At 35.1% G+C, this 20691-nt stretch overlaps 2 protein-coding genes across 4 annotated transcripts; one reads left to right on the forward strand and one right to left on the reverse strand.

Annotated features, from left to right (window-relative positions):
• The first annotated feature begins 226 nt into the window (after window positions 1-226).
• On the forward strand, window positions 227-4897 carry LOC117920712 (kinesin-like protein KIN-14S). Of its 3 annotated transcripts, none has more exons than XM_034838303.1 (5): window positions 227-390; window positions 794-1281; window positions 1870-2166; window positions 2271-2373; window positions 4658-4897. In XM_034838303.1, the coding sequence occupies exons 3-5, from the start codon at window positions 2037-2039 to the stop codon at window positions 4752-4754; spliced, it is 330 nt and encodes a 109-aa protein (XP_034694194.1). In that variant the 5' UTR covers window positions 227-390; window positions 794-1281; window positions 1870-2036; the 3' UTR covers window positions 4755-4897. The 3 variants fall into 3 exon arrangements, with proteins under 3 accessions (XP_034694194.1, XP_034694192.1, XP_034694193.1); XM_034838301.1 differs by having other exon boundaries at window positions 1185-1281; XM_034838302.1 differs by lacking the exon at window positions 227-390 and having other exon boundaries at window positions 406-1281.
• Window positions 4898-4943: 46 nt separating this feature from the next.
• LOC117920711 (pyruvate kinase 1, cytosolic-like) lies at window positions 4944-18221 on the reverse strand. Its single transcript, XM_034838299.1, has 16 exons — window positions 18068-18221; window positions 17217-17313; window positions 17043-17140; window positions 15437-15592; window positions 13500-13577; window positions 13275-13406; window positions 12994-13074; window positions 12344-12412; window positions 11296-11385; window positions 8878-9022; window positions 8705-8793; window positions 7015-7110; window positions 6853-6920; window positions 6647-6746; window positions 6473-6529; window positions 4944-5355 (listed from the first exon to the last, which is right to left on the reverse strand). Exons 1-16 carry the CDS (start codon window positions 18134-18136, stop codon window positions 5203-5205), a joined length of 1578 nt encoding a protein of 525 aa, XP_034694190.1. The 5' UTR covers window positions 18137-18221; the 3' UTR covers window positions 4944-5202.
• Between the last annotated feature and the right edge of the window lie 2470 nt (window positions 18222-20691).

A 20691-nucleotide genomic window follows, 5' to 3' on the forward strand; every position in this document is an offset into this window, starting at 1 on the left:
ACCTACATTTTTCCAGACATCAGGTGATGTGGCACCCCATATAGCGACGTGGCAACCAATGAGGTCACGTGCTATCCCAACCAGGTGACGTGGCATACCCAATTTAGAAACAATTGGAAATTACGTGTCCAATGAAAAAATTTCCAAAAAAAAGGCGCCATAGTTTATAGCCGTTGGCGCAATCTCTCCCGGGCCAACAGCCCACATTCATTAAATTCAAACTTATAAAAACCCTATGTGACCGTTGAGGAATCCACTGTCTTCTCTGCTTTTCCTTTTCATCAATTCCACCCTTTCTCTCTTCTTCTAACTGTTCGATCTGCAAAACGTCGTCGCTTTTCCAATCGCATTGCTCTCAGATCACTTCTGTTTGTTCAATTTCTGAATAAGGTTTCTGCTTTTATGTTTTTGTTTTTCTTTCTTTGATTTAAGAAGCATAAACCCTAGAAACGGTAATTGTTTTGGTCTTCTTGGATTTTTGAGTTCGAGAAGATTTTTGGGTGTCTGCAGTCTTGAATTCTTGAGTAGTTTGTTCTTTCATTTGGTTGTTTTGAGCACCGTTTGGATGCCGAGAACGTGGAGGAGAAATCCGAGGAACTTATTTTGTTGGGTTCAAGAAATTGAGAAAACGTCCATTTTAGTCAGTCAGGTGGTTGTGTTAGGTGCAGTTGAGTGGTGGCTTTTGTTTTCTTGGGTCTTAACTCTGAAAGTGATTGGAATTTGAAATTCTAGTCTGTTGTTTTTGGGGTTCTGTGATGTGCGTGTTGATCAAGGGTTTTGGATGTTGCTCCAGGAAAAAGTTGAACTGAATTGGGACAAGATGGATGAGAATGATGTTTCCATGGAAATCCAAGAAATTTCTTTGGATCATAACCAGAGACTTCCAGTTTCTGAGAAAATTGATGAGTTGAGCACAGCCTAACCATAATCTTTAGATGCTGAGAAAGCTCAGATTAGGGCGACCTAAGAGAAAATTTTGAATCTTATATTTTACATAATTTAGGTTTGTCAAAAAATCTGAACAACACATTTTAAGTAAGCAGAGTAATGCAAAATTGAAGATTCAGAATTTTACTTCTCTTTTCCTGCCTTTTCTTAGCAACCAATCAGAACCTGGACGTTTTGTGTCATAAGAAAGTTCATCTTCATTTATTTGTCATCGACTTTAAATCTTCATGTGACAGACTGTGAAGGGGCACACAATTTTATGTAATGAAGTGAAGAGCATTAATGCAGATTCCTTTCCCGGGCCTGAAGTTTACGATGCTTTTCTGTTTCTCGGTATGTCTTCTTCACTAGCTACTACTGATATTCTATATGATGAAAATTTAAACAGCATAGGATCACATGTTGACATTTAAGCATGCATTGAACGGCAAAAACGGAAACGTTCACCTTGGTTAATTCCGTGAAAGGCCATTTCTTCCTCTTTTATGGTATTCAGGAAACTCCTCCAGTGCATGATGGTACGAGAATTACGGGTTAATGAGCTCTTCCCTTCTACACCCAGATTCAGTCCAAAACGAGAGTGCGTGCTCTCTTTGAGCCAAAGGAGGAAGGAGCAGGGAGCCTTAATAGCAAGAGAGCCCTTCCTTTTCTTTTATATATATATATTCATATATATATCACACACATTATTTGAACCACCACTTGACTTAATGGGCTAGTCAAGTGAATTAGGGTGAGCCCATAAAAAATCAAGCAACAATATGTGTCCAGTTCCATTATGGACCACAATGCAAAAATAAATAACACTGATTTATGACATTATTAAATTGATTATGTAAGTCCACACATAAAAATTCCAACACTATATCCTTCTTCTAGGGGGGCTTTGATTGGTTTGTGATTTCCTTTATTTGATTTTAGGTATTGCGTATGAAAATTTGTAGAAGAAACATTTGAAAGAGAGTTAGCTTCTGAGGAAGAAGTACCTTGAAGAGTGCTTGGAACAGAAGCGGCTGCACAATGAAGTTATTTAACTCAAAGGCAACATCAGGGTCTTCTGCAGATGTAGACCCTTAAATCAAGCTGAAATGGCTAATGGATCTACTTCTATAGTTGATTTTGAGTCATCTCGAGAAAATGAGCTTCAAATCATTTGCTCTGATTCTTCAAAGAAGCAATTTAAGTTCGACCATGTGTTCAGGCCTGGGAGTGACCAAGGTAACCTGAACAAACTGATACTTGATTTTGTTACTCTGGATTAATTAGTTAATTGGTCTTGCACTGTTTATAAGTTTTTAATTCCAGGTTCGTTAAATATGCAGAGGCTGTTTTTGCACAAACTTCACCAATTGTGACTTCCATGCTGGATGGGTACAATGTCTGTATATTTGCCTTAATCCCCTTGAACTTTGAAAGAAATAGAAGGTGATTCATTAGCCAAGACTGAAAACCTCATTATTGAAATGCAGACCCACTTCCACCCAAAACCCATTTTCTGCAACACCGCCAAGATAATTTCCAGTTTTTGATCCCTTCGCAAGCTATGCTGGAAAGTTTTTGAAATTTTTTCTCTTGAATCTGAGATTCAAATTTTGATTGAATTTCAGGGTCATCAGGATTAGAGGAGATTTTACTAAAGAATCTTTTGGATCCTAGTGGTGGAAATTCTGACTCTGATAAGAAGGACTTATCTTTTTCTTCAGTATCTCTCGCGAAGCTTAAAGAAGATAAAAGATTTGGTTAACAATTTTTTAAAATATGTTTTTAAATTTGGCAACTTGAATATTTTTAATTTATTTTTTATATTTTTTAAAAATAAAAATTTATATGTAATATTCTATTTTCAATTATTTTTATTATTTCTCTGTTACTTTTAAAAGTGACTCTTAAAAAAAAAACAATAGAAAATAATTAAAAGATATTCTTAAAAAACACATTAATTTCTATGTTTTTAAAGATAGATATTTGAAAGGACAAGTGGTGGAGGGATGAATTGTTGTATGTTATCTTCCTTTCTTTATTTGTCCAAACCGTTTCAAAGGAGGTGTGGGTGACAGATATTTGAAATTCTTCAATTTAAGAGGGTAGTTGGGATCCTTACTTCTCTAAGGCTTTTAATTATTGGGAGGTTGAACGTGTGGGGGTGGCTACTTTTGAGACTTTAAGAGAAGAGGGTATATAGGGATTTGGAAGAAATGGTGCTTTGAACAAAGTCAAAGAGTGGAAGGCTTTTTGTTAAAAATCTTGCACTATGATTTAGAGTCAAGTGATTTAGTCATTTTTCCGATGAGCTTCATTTAGAGTTCCTTTGTGCCACCTAAGCTGAGAGTCTTTGCTTAGGAGGCAATGTGGGGAAAAACCTTAACTTTAGATTAGGTTCAAAGGAGAGGGTAACCTTTAGCAAACATATGTTTCTTTTTCCAAAACAAAGAAAAATCCATTGACTACATCCTTGTTCACTCTGTTAAGATAAGGTTTCTATAAGAATTGTTTTTTACTCTCTTTGGTTTGTTTTGGGTTCTTTCCCCTTTGGTTAAACTCTTCTTAGTTGGCATGGTTCTTTTCTGGGCAAAAAACGCAGAAGGGCTTAGAAGGCTACCCCCTTATTTATTTTTTGGATGGTTTGAAAGGAACATAATAGAATTGTTTTTTATAATGAGACGCTTTTGAACCAAAGGTTGAAACACTCTTCTGTTTGAAAATTGTGGACTAGAGTATTTATGGATGAGATCTTTTGTCTTGAATCAATTCTATTGATTGGTTGGGCTCTAAATGAGGATGAGTATTGTTTTTTGTAGTCCCTTTTTTTTTAGTTGTGCTTTTTTAGGCGACTTATGTATACTTCCTATAAACTTTGGATGCTATTTTGACGCTTCCTTTTTATACATACTCTTTTATTTCACCTATCAAATATATATGAAAGATAATTCAGTCTATGGGATATGTATCTCTGTAACATGTGAGAGGGGCCCATAAATTGCAACATAAATGCATAACAATATAAGCCAGGTACCATCAAGATGTCTTGACATGTTATAATGCTAAACCTTTATATTACCTAAACACTCTCTCCCTACCCCTATTCTGGTGTTCATGCTGGGATAAAAGTACATCATGTGTTCCTGTCAGATATTGTATGTTGTGGTCAAAATTATGGCTGCGAAAATTTGTTATATTTGGTATTCTTGAAGAAGATGTCATATTTTTCAACCTCTAACAAATTGCCATTAAGATCATAAATCTGTGTTTGTTTGGATGTGTGTGACTTTCATTTTTGAGGTTTTTTCTTGAATTATTCAAATGAACTTGCCATATAGCTTGCAAAATTTTCTAAGTCGATTAGAGTAATTTTGTACTAAAAGTGAACCATGCATGTGGACCTGACCCATGTTCATTCCTAAATTATATGATATGTTCTGGTGTCTCTGTCAGACATGGTCACAAGGTTCTGGACCCAATGTCTCTGGAAAAAGGATGGGTTCTGGACATGTCACCAAATCTTTCATACAAATAACAACACACATTTTAATCATTATACAAAAAATGTAAGCACATAATGGTTCATGGTAGGTAGATTGGTCGAAACTATATAAATTGTGGGATACTAGATATAAAGGTAAAGTTATTTATGAGTAATGATGAAGTTTGTTAATCTCCTGTGAGGTGTTCAGGACCCACTATTTGGTTTTGACCATCTAATTATCCCCAGGTTGGTGACTATCCTGAACGTGATCTCTTTGAGGAAGATGAAATATAGTCAGATCGTAAAGAGGGGAGTATCACGGTCTGCACTGCAAATTCCATAATCCTTTAAGGATTCTGAAATAGCCTTACTTCATTCATGTCTGTTATAATTTTTGATACTCCCAAGGGTTTGGAAATGATGTGTTTAAACAGTTGTTTGATATTGTGACAGAAGAAATGAAATTCTCAAGTTAAGAGTGTGCAATTGGTGGTATGTTAATTTATCTGCTTTAGATTATATTCCCCCTAGATTTAGACAGCAAATCATGCTGATTCATGTTTCTTCCCAAACGAAAAAGGTATATTGAATAAACAATAAACTCTTGTTCTGTTGTAAATGAATTCTAACTTTGGACTAGAGAATGCTGATTGCCATTGCATTCCCCCTTCCTGACACCGGAGCAAAGCCCAATTGTTTGTTCAGATAAGATGCCTGGTAAATTACAAAACCCCGGAAAGCAAGCAAATTGGATTGAGATTGGTAAAGAAGATTTGTTGAGGGATTGGGGGCTAATCTTGAAGCTCAACAATCTTGGCAACTGATGAGTCACCAATTTTTTGGAAGACAACCACCCTGTCATTATGTTTAAGCCATCCCATGGATTTACAGTGGTTAAGGGCGAATTTCAATCCCCAGTCTTCACTGGAGCCGCCTGAAGTAGCCTGCAGATACAAAAATGAAGGAACATAAAACAAGTTGAAAATACATTTACTTCTATATCTATGCAGATAGGTGCTTAAGTAGGAGCGAGAAAATATGTGAATTATTTCATTTAAGGAGGCATTCATTTTCCCTATTTAAGTAGGAGCGAGAGAATTTCTATCAAACTACAAAGGTAAAGTAATTTGCAGATCCTTTTCCAAAAGAGGAACATCAGAGAATTCCGACGTATTTGGCCCATTCATACCCATCTGGGAAACTTAGTTGGTTAGGGCGAACATTGGAAAGTGTGGTTTCAGTAAGTGATACATAGTCTTGAGTTCGAATTCTACCACTAAAGATATCTTGAATTTTCCCGGTGCTTGTTTTTGGGGGATGGTTAACACCCCAAGGTTTGGATCCCCATGGCAAGTCCTAAGGGTTTAGCCATTGAAGGTTTCTCGGTTATAAAAAAAAACAAAAAAAACATATTTGACCCATTCATAACATATGCACAAAGTGTCAATTAGTCTGTCTGATCTAAACCATAAAGCACAATTATTTCTTGAATATTTGGAGTTGAGAAAAAATGAAGATTAATTTCTTTATCAGTGAAGATCTTGTAATGCAATCCTACATGAGGGCGATTATCTCTTTTAAGACATTTATGTGTACATCAGTAATATAGTGTCATGCAACTGACCAAAACCGCCATTCCCTATTTCCAGAAAAAAAATTGATTACACATGATATCAAAATTCAAATATATCTTCAGCCAACAAAATTTTGAGCAAAACAAGTAGAAAATAGCCCAATGTGGGTAGAAAAGAATTTCGGTTGAGGCAGTAAGAAAAGATATGAGGACATGGCCCTATGTGGATCTGAATGCCAGACGCAGTTCATGCAATTGAATGCAAATAATTGGATATTGAGCTTTCTTTTCTAGTTACTAATAAAGCATGAGTTGAAAACAATCATCCATGTCCCCTTTAGTGACCGTATGGTCCACGAGGGAACATCAGATAAACAATTTGCAGGCTGAGTCACTTAGAAATTAGCTTAGTTTCTTGAAATCTAGATCTAAAACCCTACAGTCTCATAGCACAAAATAAGCAGAAAAAAAGGCGATAAAATGCTCACCACATTAGGACTGCTCAAAATGGGATGAACTCCTCTTACACTAAGCAATTGCCTAGCCTGCAACATAGTGAGCATACTGATAAGAAATTAAGTTCTGAATTTTACAGTGATGAGTTTGAAAACATCTGTAACAAACATGTAGTCCTAAAACTTGGGCAGGAGAGCTTGGGGTACCTGCAGTGTTCCAGTGAGGGTCCATTTCAATGAATTTGTTTTGAGACGAGGAATGACAACAGCAAGCACTGGCACTGGTGGCCTATATTTTGCGATCAACCTATCATCACAAACCAACTTCAGCCAGAGATTTCCGTTTTTTTTTTTAATCTTTTATCTCCTATTGTTTAGAACATGATTTTAAATGTAAGCATGTAAAATATCACCTAGGTGCTCCTCCAGTGGATGTGAATGCAACAATCATTGCAGCATTGACGTTGACAGCAGTTCGTACCTTTGAAAAGAAACAAACCGTCATAGTCCTGTCGTTTGGTAAGATTCAAAGAGGATAAAAAGCTTTGATGATAAGTGATGGTTGTCTCAAGTACCGCTGATGAAGCCACGGATTCTGCATGAGACATGGGCTCTCCAACATGTTTGGCAATTCTCTTGAAATGAAGGGACTGATTATAAACACTTTCAGCCTACAAAATGGAGCCCTTTATTGAGAATAATGCATTGATATAAAAAGTATGGCATGCTAAGAAATTAGTATTTAGTACAAATGAAGAACATCTTTTAGATTACAGATGTTGCTGTGATCATTGATGCAACTAACTGGGATTGAATATCATGCATTGACCAAGGAAGGTTTTCATTACCCAGGTAGTTTATGCTACTGGCAAGAAGATTATTGCATTTGTTTTAACAATGATTTACCAATGAGAAAGTTCATTAGGAGAGTTAGGATTTGGGATCTTGAACTCTTTTTCTTGCGACTTATGATAGTTGAACAAAAGGGCAAGAGATGTTCTTTTAAACTAAGAGATGGATGGAGATGTATTTCTAGAACTCTTTGAAGAAGTATCATGACCTTTCCATACAAAAATAGATACATAGAAACACTGATTCTACTGCCAAAAACAGTGGTCATCATATCATCGTGCACCTAGGGAGCACCTAATGGATTTCTCCAGAAGTGAAAATGTATAGCTATAGGTAATACAGAAACAAATGAAGTGATGCACTCAAAACTTCAGCGCTCAAATTCTGTAGCAAAGCATTCTTGTGTGATTGAATTCTGGCAAACAGATAATTTCTGCCTGATTCAGATGATAAATACTATTTTCTTCATAGAAATATGAAATTTCCTTGAAAGTCCCTTTTGGAAGTATTATTTTCTTTTCGTGTTTCTCAATCAGTGAGACATTATCATTTTATTGTTCAGAAAACAACAAATTTTATGAAAAAATCAATCTTAAAATATATTCCATGGCATCAAACTTACTTATTCCATATGAATTGTTTTAGTTCTGATTTTTAGCAAGAAAATGCAAAATATCCACATTCTAGATCAGATATGCTTTGATGCATGTGAATTTCAAATTGGTAATTAGCAGAAAGATGACAGTAAAATAATCAGTCCACCTTATACAGGATCAAATCTGCTTGAACCACATCAACTTCCATTAGGATCTTTTTACCAGAAAATGCCCCGAATGACAAAATATATTTTTGTATTTTAGCTGAAGTATTTTAAAAAACAAGTTAATAAGAGGAAGAAACTAAGAAATTACTTTTCTGATTCTGCCTTAAGTTTCTCTTTTTTCTTTTCCATTAGACATGTTTTTTCCCTCTCTTCACTTTAGCCTCTATTTCTCTTCTAAGTCACAGACAATGTTGGTTAGGGGACCACCACCTGGAAAAGTGGGGAAGCAGTGCCAGTAGTTTATTTTCTATAGTTTAAAATTTTAAATAATAGAAAAAAAAAAAAAAAAAACCACTTTCAGGACAGCAAGTCATTTCTAGGAAAGAAAGTATACTGCTTAATATGCATGGGCAAATGCTGATCTTGTTTTAGTTATAGAAGTGCAATGCCATTCCCATGCTTTAATTGATTCTTTCTGCATACCGGTCAATCCCTGTTGTATATTTTTATAAAATCCTTGATGATGATCTTTGTTCCTTATTATTATTATTATTACATCATCTTCACCAGTTTAGGTTTAGATTTAAGAGTATTCTATAGTTTATTTACTTATGGAACTAATTATCAGATTGATAGTTGTGAATACTTACTTCAGCACAAATTTTCCCCACAATTTGTATCGCTTCAATTGGGTATAGGCCACAAAGTGTCTCTGGGCCTAATAGTATACCATCCGCCCCTAATAGAAAATACAAGAAGAAAGAGATTAATATAAGTGGTCCAAACTAACTACAAGTAATGTTCAAATGCAAAAGTCACCAACCATCAAGAACAGCATTGGCAACATCAGTTGCTTCGGCACGAGTTGGCCTTAGATTCTCAGTCATACTATCAACCACTCTTGTAATTATGGCTGGTTTTCCGGCCATGTTGCACCTATGCACTGCAGACTTCTGAAACAAGAAAACCTGCAGAAGAGACACCAGAAAGCGCACAATATCAAAGCAGTGCTAATACTTCTGTAGAATTCTTTTTTTATTAGTTGCAAAAATTTCTCAACCTGTACTTCCATGTCATTAAAATTACTTTTGGATAGGAAATGTTGCCAGTAAAATCTCAACCATGACTTAATTATATATATGCATGGTATAGTCTTTCACTTGCACTATAAAAGTCACTGAAAAGTAAATATGAAGGGTCTATGCCAAATTTTTTTTAGTAGAGCAAGACCAAAGAAACCTTGCTATCCATAATGATGGGGAATTCATATGGAAAATTCTCCCTCAAGCTACATATGCATCCACAAATGCATGCAGCACCTACTATTACAGGCTTCAACCATATCCAGAGTTATATATCCATACGTGCATACATGTTAGAGTATAAGGAATGGCATAACAAAATAATGTAGATTTTTAAGCATCAACACAGAGTTGATGGATTTAAAGGTTACTCGAGACATACAAACTGATAAAAAAACAGTACTTGTCCTGTAGAGAACTTATACAGGGTGGAGGAGTACCCTTCATATGCTCTATTTCAGTTCAAAGAGTGCATATCAGTAGAAGCAATTTATCTTATCTCCTGATCCTTTGAGTATGGTAGCTAAAGTGTCAAAAATGGGTCCAGCTTATGCACACATTTTGCTTGCAAGCTGCAGTACACAAACACAGCAGCAAAAACATTGGGCATGTATCCTATAACTGTACCCATGACACCCATATTGACACAGGTAATCCAAGGTAATTCAAGAAGTCCATGTAATAGACCTTACTGTACATCTTGGCTATGACATCTAAAAGCATAAAAGGGGCAAACAGGCAATCCCTTGTCCTATAAAAATTTAAGTGGAGTCCATATTGGTGCTTTATCCACTTAGAGAAACTTGTGAAAACATTGGTAACCTCTGAAGCTGACAAAGGACTGGAAACCAACCTAAGCACATTGGCCAACTAAAGCCCTTCACTTTGATAAGTTGGAAGGTTATAATCAAACTTTTCCAGGTCTAATAACCCTAGTAATGTAAGGCTGTAAAACTAATGTGTATGCATGCTGACTTCATTAACTATTTACTTTGTCAAAAAATTTGATTCTGCTTAACAATTTGAGAACAAACCCATGAAGCAAGGCACACATCCATAAATCACAACTTGAAAATAGAAAGAAAGACAAAACTCATTTCTTCCTGTAATAATAAAAGAGCAAGTATTTATAACAAGAGAGAACTTAATGACAAAGCAGGACACATTCAATTCCAGAATAGAGAGTGGATCATTTCATGATGTTAACCATTCTGAAAGATTCAAAGACTAGGTCGCAATAATTTATTCACTCATTACACTAATGGAAGGATGTTGAGGTGTCACAAAGGTCTTTATGTAAAAAAAGAGAAGATTTATGGATGTACAGAGGAAGATGAGGTGAAAGATTCATCAAGGAACATCTCATTCTCTTCTATTTTTAACTCAGGAACAAAAGGATGATCCACATTTTGATTTAATGTGATCCTTGTATTGCTTTCTCCTCAAAACTTTTGGTAGAGGTTGATTATCCTTCTAATTTTATACCCTACCTAATTCACTAATTGAAGTTTTCCACTCTTATTCTCCTCCTCTTATCTTGCTCCGATCATGAGCTCCACCAACCCATACTACACTGGGAAGCCTGGAAGCACAGGCCCTTGGAACACTGGCCTTTGTAACTGTTGCTCTGATGTCAAAACCTGTATGTTCTCTGGTTTTTGTGGCGTTTTAAGTCTAAAACTCCACTCTTGTATGGTTGTTAATTGAATTTTTGTACAAGTTGTTTGACAATGGTGGTGTCCATGCATTGCTTTGGGCAGATTGCTGAGATTGTGGATAGAGGAAATACATGTAAGCACTAAGTAGCTAATAGGAAACTAGATAGTGAAGTATCCTTGTGGATAATTATTTATATCAAGAATTGGTGGGTGTATGATGGAGATTATGTTCTTTTTGTCTAAAAGATTGTGTAGTGGGTGATTTTGTTGCAGCTTGTTCTGCAGTAGCCATGCTTTATGCAATTGTAGGTTTATCTAGGTGGAAATTTTGTCTCTCATGCTTGTATCACACTAAAATGAGGAAGCAATTCATGTTGAGGAGAGCCCTTGTTACCAATTAAAGAACAAGAAATCACAAATAAATAAATGAAGTTTTAGGAAACCAATAATAAAGGGCTAAGTTAATAGTAATAATTGCACCAAATAGGCAACAATGTTGACCTTTTCTGGGGGTAGGTCAACTCCTAAGTTCCCACGAGAAAGGATAACACCATCTGCTTCCTGAAGAATCTCATCAAAATGTTTCAAACCCTGGAAAAAGCATAGACCAATTAAGTAGATAATCAGTTCATTTATTAAAAAATCGGAGAACTTGAAGAAAACTATAATAATAAGATCCATTTTGAACAGCCCCAAACTTAAAGAACACATCAATTGCCTCCATTACATTTCTTTACTTCACTCATATTTTGTCTAATGACATGCCACTTGGAAAATTGACTAAAAAGAATTGCATGAATTGCATGTCACTGCCTTAATGTTACCCTCATTTTAATAAATATGCATATGACCATTTGAGACATTTTTTTAACTATTTTGCCCTATTTCTGCTTCATCTCACTAGTAAGGAAAATAATTCTCATTTTCTTGCCAGAATTTTCTTCTCTAAAAACAAGTCTTAATTTTCAACTATACCTCTCATCCATTGAAAAAACTTTGCTGTTATCCTCTTAACATTTGTTTCATCCAAATTTCATATTTGGAACAACTTTTGCTTCAAAATCAAATTAAATTAAACCAGCCATGCCTTCTCTATAAAACACTTGTGGCTTCATAATTTTTTTTTCTCTTTTTTAAATCAACCAAATTCTATCACTAAAAGTTTGCACTCCCAATATTCTTAAGAATCAGAAAGTTTTTACAATAATCTCCTTCATTGTTGATTTTTCTTTAAAGAAAATACCATCATCTAATTCTGAAGATGGTTACTGGAGATAATGGTTCAGTGTGGGCAGTGTAATTTGACAATGTTAATGCTAGTTATGGTTGTCATGTGAAGTGGTTGTCGTAGATTGCTGGATATTGGGTGTAATGAGGCGTGGAGACAATATCGATGGGTGAAGCTGAAGAAGGAAGTGGAGATGGTTATAGTGGTGCTTGGTGACAAGTAATAACAAACAATAATTATCATGATAGTAACAAAGATACAGCATTGTTATTAGGTGGGATTTCCCTCAGGTAACTACAATTCATCAATGTGTTCACTCACCTCCAGAGTTTCAACCTTGGCAAATATTTGAGTTTCATTAAGATTTTGTGTTTTAAGGAATGCTCTGAGCTGCAAAAAAAGAAAGAATATGTGAGAATAGCCATAGAGTTGCATCTTATCATCAAAATAGCATTTGATAAGAATACATAATCCAAGACAAGGTAAGTTCATATGTAAAATATCAATGGCTATAAATGTTCAAATATATCCTCAGAAGAAATTATATCTAAGATCTGTTTCAACATACTTTAGGAAGTTGGATAGCAAATTATATTTCTAGGAAACATCTAAGAATAGGGAATTAAGTTGCTACAATCTGAAATCTATGTTAGGTCTATAGCAACATGATATTCACTGGTGCTTCTAGGTGGCTATTGGAATTTGGATCAATTTTTCATAAGTATTAGAATAATAAGAGCAGCTTAAGGAAAATAAAGCTAGAAACTGGGCTAGATCTGGTAAAACATCAGTCTGAAGAAACATGAATGCTACTACCAATTGGTCACCTATAATAGATCATTCATAATCTTAATTTAGTGAGGAAATCAAAATTACACACTAGTAAAGAACAAATCTGTCATGAATTTTTGTGAATTAAACCTGGATTTTTCAACAATAATTCCCAGTCCAAGCATGAGACAAGAACTGACCTCTCGCACATCTTCTACATGTCGGGTGTAAGAAAGTGCAATAAATTCAACTTTGTTACGCGATCCCCAATTTGAAATGACCTATTACAATTTCAGATCAAGAAATAAAAAGGTGAATCAATGCCCAGCATCTCATAGTTAACAGCCAATAGGAATCTTCATGCAGCATTTATCTTAATATAGTAACTACTTGTCAGCATAAAACGGAGATTCTTGTTGTTTGAGGGAAAGCATAACCTTCAATCTGTAAAGTTACCCTGTTAAAAACGAACCACATATACCTGTTTATCCATTTCTGTTAAAGTGGGTAACTTGACACGAACTTGGGACATATGCATGGGGAAAATAGAGCCTGCAAGAGTGGCACTATTCTTTACAAGACAAATTACATCTGGACCCCTGGTCTCCAAAACCTGAATGGTAATTGAAACAACTAGCACATGAGATTAAGCCACTGAATCTAGGGATTGAGATAAGCAAAGGAAAAGAGCACAAATTATAATTACCTCGAGCCATACAGAGGTGGATTCAATTCCCGTTGAGAGGTATTGCCCAAGAAAAATACTATCACCTTTCTTTACTGACTGTAATTCAGTTTAGAAAAACCATTGATTAAACAGGGAAAAGAAATCAGAGAGATGAGGGGAATTACCAACTTTTGCAAGGCACTAATGCTTCTATTGGGTGAAATGCCAGATGCAAGATATGCAAAGCAGAAAAGATGCTATGGTTACCAAATAATGTTTTTCTGGGAAGAGTATATTTTTGGTAACCCAAGACTGCCTACTAAACAAACTATAAAGATATATAACCAGCCAAAGAATGAGAAAAATAAGCATAGCAATTTGAATGGAGTTGATCTTTTGCTTGCTAATGATTCTATGAGGATGTTCATCACAACCAAAAAGGAGGCATGTTGACAGCACCAGCATAGCTGAGGTATATTCATGCTTTGACCCTGAAGTATAAATTAATGATCAGAAAATTCTCTCAATTGATTGTATCAACCTTTTCTTCATATAAATTAAACAATAACTTTGGCAATCTGGTTTCCGTACCCGCTGGACAAGAAACCCAAAGTATGAACCTACTCTTGTTTTAACTTCTCGTACTTTGATTACCCTTTCAACAGCCTCAACTTCTTTATAGTCCAGTCCTTTGCTTTTTCTTCTCATATGTTTCTCTTGGTAAACCTCCATAAAAAGTATAAAGATTTGATACACTGAATATGGAAGAAATGCTTAAACCTTGTGAAAGTGCCACCTCATAAACATTTTCTCCAAACTTGTGCACTATTTTGCAAGGGCCTATCTTCTTGCTTCTTATATTGATCTTCTACAAAATTAAATTGAAGATCAAGCTTTCTCTTTGGGCATTCATTAGATCGATGACAGAGTCAGCACCTCCGTAGCACTTTATCAATTTTTGCCCTTGAGCATTGTTGTGTTTGAGCTGTTCTTCCACCTGTGGCATTTGTTCTTGCAGGGACTGTTGTCCGTCCTCCTTGAGTAATACTATTTGTTTCACTAGTTGTTGCACTACTACCCTCAGGTCCAGATTTCTTGGAAAACCTTGATAAGAGTAGGCTTTGAAAGCAAGTTGATAAGCATCACTACTAACCTTATATGGATGTTGGAAGCTCACTTGATCTTGGATAGCCAATCTGAGACCATTGATATAAGTATATAATAACTGACTTGCTGGGTTTCAGTTTCAACCAAATCGCTTCTCAATGTCAACTGATAGAACTCTTGTGTATAATCTTTCAGGGTCTTGTCATGCTGCCATAAATTTTGCACCCTTGGATACAACATTTGCTCATAGTTTTGAGGAAAAGATGTGCTCTTAAAATTAAAACTGATTTCTCCTGCATAATCTCAGCTTTCAACTACCTAGTTCTGGAAAATATAACTAACTTTATTGGAAAGAGCTTTTAAGCTCCAAAAATCTCCTGCTAATGTGATTCTTAAAGGGCTTTAACAGTCAAGAAAAGATTTTAGGCTGTCAGAAAGCTTGCCAAATAGGGCTTAGTTTTTTATTACAATATACGTCCCCTTGAAGTTAAAAGTTAAAGACACCTAGACAAAATTATAAGAAAACCAATGATTATGATGTATATCATGTATTCCAATGCTGGATTTGGTGATAGAACAATGGGTAGGTGAGTTTAACATTCAGAAGAGTACTCCTGAGTCTGGTATATCCCATATGACAGAATCTGAGGACATTGCTAACCTCCACCTGAAGGTTAGCTTCTGCCTTTATAAATAATGAAATGGAAACTTGCAATTTATACAATGTAATATGAAACACAAGAAAAAAGATCTTGAGCTACATGTAGAGAAAAATTATCATCAAAATCATAACAGGATCTGCCTCAAGTATATTCTTATTTCTGTTTGATTAACGCTTCCGAAAATGTTATTCACAAATGAAAAAATACCTCAGCAAGTCCATCGTAGTTAACAGGTAAGACCTCTGCTGATGGGATTTTGCTAGCATCTGGAGTTATTGTCACATGATCGTCAGCTTTTAGCTTTATTGGGTTTCCAGTCGCATTGCAAACTTGAAGTTCTGCACCCATAGTGTCTAGCATAACCTGAAAATGATAGATTGAAATTTGATCATAACCAAAAAAATAATCAAAGTAATAATATAAATCAACATTGAAGAACTAGATCAATAAAGGAGATTAATCGTTATTCTCACATCAAGTAACTAATAAATATTGCTAGAACAGATACAAAATTTCAAAATGGAGACTTCAGCTCATGCACCTAAGAACAATAAGTTTCCCCAAAGTTTGACAGGTGAAGGTGTTGACAACCATTATCTAGGACAAACTGGTTAGAAACAACAATGGATCCACTAATATTCCCAATGAGTTACTCACTTCTAAGAAGCAAAACCAAACAAACCAAAAAAAAGGGGGGTCTATTCTAAATCAATCAGATATGTGACAGGAATCAAAGGGAGAATCTGGTTTTGATGATGTGAAGTGATAACTGGCTTACCCAACAGCCAAAGGAATATATTTTATTCATGCAAATTATGTCAAGAATAACATAAGAATCTAAAAGAAGTCGTCTTATCACTGGAATAAATTTCACATGGAAGTAATTTAGCGTTGAAAATTTATAAATTTAGTCCAAACTGAAATGCTCATGCCCCTCAAGAAGCAAAAGCAAACTAAGCATTCCAAGATGAATTAAATATGTTAGACTGGAAACTCCACTCTGCCACAAATTAATCATCCTTGAGACAATTGAAAATATAAAGAACGTATCATGGGGCTATGTGGGAGAAAATTTTCATAATTTTATTTATTTTTTAGAGTATAAATGAGGTTAATTGATGAAACACAAAATTAATGATTAGTGAAAAATAAATATTAAGTTTTTGCACACCTTACAAATTTCAATGGTGAGACTTTAGTGCTTTCTTCTAGATGATACTCCCAGAAAGCCTTAGTAAGATTCTTAGGTTCCCTATTTTTCTTCTTTATTTTCATTTTTAATATTTTATTTTCATTTTTTCTCCCTTATAATTTTGTTCATATTCCATTTTCCAAAATCCTGAAATATTGAAGCCTAACCCACCTGATTTGATTATAGACAACCATCTAAGGGTTATCCTACGCCATAAGAAAAGCAATGGAGTTCACCATTAAAAATCCCAAGGTATGCAAGAAGTTAATATTATTTGATCACCAATCATTAATCTCGTTTTACATATTTACAGGTTTTGAAAACCCCCAAAAACCCAATAACATCATGAAAAAACCCCTAAAAGACTTATTTTTTTCCTAAAAATTTCAAATATTCTGAATAATAAAATTTTAAAATACACTTTCATTTTAGGAAACTTCTTGTAACTAAAGTTTCTAACAAAGAAGATATTCTAGATTCTAAAAAAAAGACTCAAATAAAAATTTCCAAAAAAAAGACACTACAGAAAATAGAAGGGAAATAAAAGGATTTATCTTCCTAAGTTAACTCAATTGCAGTACCAATTTGTAGAGTGAGAAAATTCTTTAATCTATTACTTACAGCACATAGCTTCTTGACATTTTTCACAGCTATCCTCAAATTTTCAAGAGTCTCCTGGTGGTAATCCCCATCTAGCCACGAGAAATCAAACCGTGCAACTGGCAGAATAAAAAACAAATGGGAATATTAACCTATGATCGGAAATGCATACAAAAAATCATATATGCAGAATACCTGACATTCCTGCCTGTAGACATGCCTCAATTGTTTCAACTGAACGCGACCTTGGTCCAAGTGTTCCAACAATTTTGGTCAGTAATGGTATAGAGCTCTGCAAGGCACTTCAAACAGCATTAACACAGAAGTCCAGTAACATGAAAATCCCATTTATGAATGGGCACTGCTATTGGCTTCACACCCTTCCATCCAAGTATCTGTTTTATTTTACTTCATTTTACATTATTACAGTAACAATTGGAGCAAGGGGAAGATAAGAATGGAGTGCAAATATAGCACACCCTTCATGGATAAAAAAATCAAGGGCAACTCATTAAGGATCAGCCAATAACTGATGATGGCAAGAGATTTGTGCCCAACAACTTAAAAATTCAAATTAGACAGTGAATTTCCTTTACCATCAATAGATAAGGTACTGTTAAGCACCATATCTGAACCTCATTAGTGTTGACATTACTGAACATCTACGCTAATAATCATACGACAACCAAACTGTTAAAAAAAAAAAAAAAACCCTCTCAAAACCACCCAAATTTTGCATGGCTAAACAGCCTTTCCAATGATTTTGGACGACAGCCCCAAATGATGAATGGTCGTGAGTTAGTTTTAGCACTTCTCATTTGCGATTTAGATTTCAGGTAATCATGCAACCGAAATTCCAGAGTAATTAATTGCAAAGAAAATGAGCACAAGGAAAAGAGTCCAGAGTGTAAAAATTACTTATAACTCCAGAAAGCAAGAAGTTTCTGAGTCTAAGACAAATAGTTAGTTGTCTTACTTGCTAAATTTGTAAGAAAAAAAGAACCAGTTTTTCTTAGAAGTGAAATAAATAAGGAAAGAAGACTTACGAACGTAGAAGGAGTAAGAACGGAGGAGAGGCGAACAGGCTCTTCAAACGCCAAATGTCCTCCTTGCATTGTGGAGAGCTGGAGAGAGAGAGAGGGGTTTTAGGCGGGTAAGTAGAAAGGAAGAAGGAAGAAGAAAGAAAGCAATTTGTGGATGGTTGTGCCTACTTTTCTTCTGGTTTACTGTACCAGTTATAAAGCCGCCAACTGGGTAGGTGGGATGTTCTTTAAAATTACCAAACAACACCTATTCCTTGAAACTCTTTATCAGAAAATCATGATTACCACCCAAATATTTTATTTTAATCATTGAATGTCAAAATATTAATCGGTTAATAATTCATTAGAGTCAAAATTTTGCTTAATCATTAAAAAAAATTCCAAGTATGAGAATATATGAATCAGATTTATGGGAACAACTTCTCTTAATAGTCAAATTTGCACAAAGCGCCCTTATCAAGTACCACCAACCATTGACCCATACTAGGAGTTTATGGATCTTTTTATTCACTCTTGACCCTTATTACTTGATGTGAGCTCAGCTCACGGACCGTATGAGACGGGGCCTAGACCTGTAGACCATGTCCCACAAACCAGATCTTATGGAGCTTGATCTCTACAACCCATTATTTTGGAAAGAATTTAATCTTAAAATATATATATAATTTGGGTGTTTGATAAATTTTTTAAAATATAAAAAATTAATTAAAATAATTTTTGAAAAATGATATATATATATATATATATTAAAATTTCACCTTTTTATTATAGAATATATCACAAAAAAACACTATCAAAACCTTTTTTTAGTTTATTTCCAAACATTATGAGATTTATTAAAAAATTGATATTTTTATCAAATGCCTAAACACCTAGAATATACATTAAAAGCAATAGGATTTACATGGAATATTGGGAAAGAGAGGTAGTGACTAGTGAGTACCAAGCAAGCAAGGGTGGATAGGCACATGATGGCCACGGCCAACCACCTTCCAGACAGAGACATCCCCGGATTGATAAGCAGCACCATCAATTTTGTGAGCCCACGGTCAAAGTCGTCACGTGCTCTGCTTGCTCTTGTCATGTGCGTAAATGATTTGGTACTCTCCCTCCAGTCTGAAAGATCTCCTGCCACTCAAACTATGCCTTTATTCTCATCTTGTCTACATGTTGGAATATTCAAAATCTGATAGATGAATTAGAGTTAAAATCACAAATAGCCAAACAAAATTCATCTAACTAATGTCAGTTAAATTAGTTATGCTAGTTGTCAATACTTAACAACTTTATCGATCCATTTCAAATGTATAAATAGACCTCACCTGTACATTTTTATATCATCTGAATGTAAGGAGAATTTCAGTTTCAATACACGTTTGAGTGCTCTTCTGTTTTCTCCTCTGCTTTCCTTACAATTCTGCATATCTTCACATGATATCAGAGCTTCATATTTTCCGCTGTTCTTGATCTTTCTTGATCTTTCCTGGTTGATTGTCACTTCACAATGACTGAGGAAGAACATGCTTCTATGGCTAACTCTCATTCATCAAATGGACCTATACAGAATCTTTCAGATGATTCATCCAGCTGCTATTACTTACATCCATCTGATAATCCTGGTGCACTTCTGGTTTCCGAGATATTCATTGGTGAGAATTATATTGCATGGAGTCGATCTATGTCAATTGCTCTAACAGTGAAAAATAAAATTGCATTTGTTGATGGTTCTTTGGTTCAACCGATCACTAATGATCCTCATCTTCATGTTGCTTGGCTAAGAGCCAATAATCTTGTCTTGTCTTGGCTAATGAATTCAATTGCCAAAGAAATCCGTGGTAGTCTTCTCTATTTCACAAATGCTTTTGATATCTGGGAGGAGCTGAAAATCAGATATCTCAGAAGTGATGGACCAAGGGTTTTCTACCTAGAAAAATCCTTAAGTTCCATTTCTCAAAATTCGAAATCTATCATTGAATATTTTAGTGAATTCAAGGCTTTATGGGATGAATACATTAGCTATCGTCCTATTCCCAGTTGCAGATGTGGGAACCTTAATTTTTGTTCTTGTAATATTTTGAAGGACTTGACTGATAGACAACAATCAGACTATGTAATGAAATTTCTTGTGGGGCTTCACGATTCTTATTCAGCAATTAGAAGTCAATTGCTACTGCAATCTCCTTTACCATCTATGAGCAAAGTTTTCTCCCTACTTTTACAAGAAGAGAGTCAAAGATCATTAACTAATGCAGTTGGCATTTCCATTGATTCACAAGCAATGGTTGTTGAACAATCATCAAGAATCGTTTCAACAAGTAATACTCAATTCACAAAGCAGAAAGGAAAGTCTGATGCAATCTGCTCTCATTGTGGTTATTCGGGTCACTTAGTTGATAAATGTTTTCAGCTAATTGGATATCCTCCTGGATGGAAAGGACCAAGAGGAAAAAGATTCAACTCTACACCAACTGCAGCCAAAAATTTTCAAAGATTGCCTACTGCAAATAATACTAATGTTTTGGAGCAAAATTCAAGTAATTCCAACATGATTTTTTCTTAAGAACAAATCCAAAATCTGCTTACTCTAGCAAACAGCCTTTCCAGCTCAAACACAAATTCTAATGCAA

This window comes from Vitis riparia, chromosome 8, assembly GCF_004353265.1.
Source record: "Vitis riparia cultivar Riparia Gloire de Montpellier isolate 1030 chromosome 8, EGFV_Vit.rip_1.0, whole genome shotgun sequence".
Classification (NCBI taxonomy): domain Eukaryota; kingdom Viridiplantae; phylum Streptophyta; class Magnoliopsida; order Vitales; family Vitaceae; genus Vitis; species Vitis riparia.

What these genes read in the sequence shown, in the direction of transcription:
- LOC117920712 (XM_034838303.1), top strand. Translation starts at nt 2,037, where the DNA reads ATGGCTAATGGATCTACTTCTATAGTTGATTTTGAGTCATCTCGAGAA. An exon ending in CAGGCCTGGGAGTGACCAAG is followed by an intron (nt 2,167 to 2,270) that starts GTAACCTGAACA and finishes TTAAATATGCAG; the next exon opens with AGGCTGTTTTTGCACAAACT. An exon ending in AACTTTGAAAGAAATAGAAG is followed by an intron (nt 2,374 to 4,657) that starts GTGATTCATTAG and finishes AATTATCCCCAG; the next exon opens with GTTGGTGACTATCCTGAACG.
- LOC117920711 (XM_034838299.1), bottom strand. Translation starts at nt 18,136, where the DNA reads ATGCAAGGAGGACATTTGGCGTTTGAAGAGCCTGTTCGCCTCTCCTCC. An exon ending in TTGACCTACCCCCAGAAAAG is followed by an intron (nt 9,023 to 11,295) that starts GTCAACATTGTT and finishes TCTCTTCTGCAG; the next exon opens with GTTTTCTTGTTTCAGAAGTC. An exon ending in CCCTCACTGGAACACTGCAG is followed by an intron (nt 6,530 to 6,646) that starts GTACCCCAAGCT and finishes ACTATGTTGCAG; the next exon opens with GCTAGGCAATTGCTTAGTGT.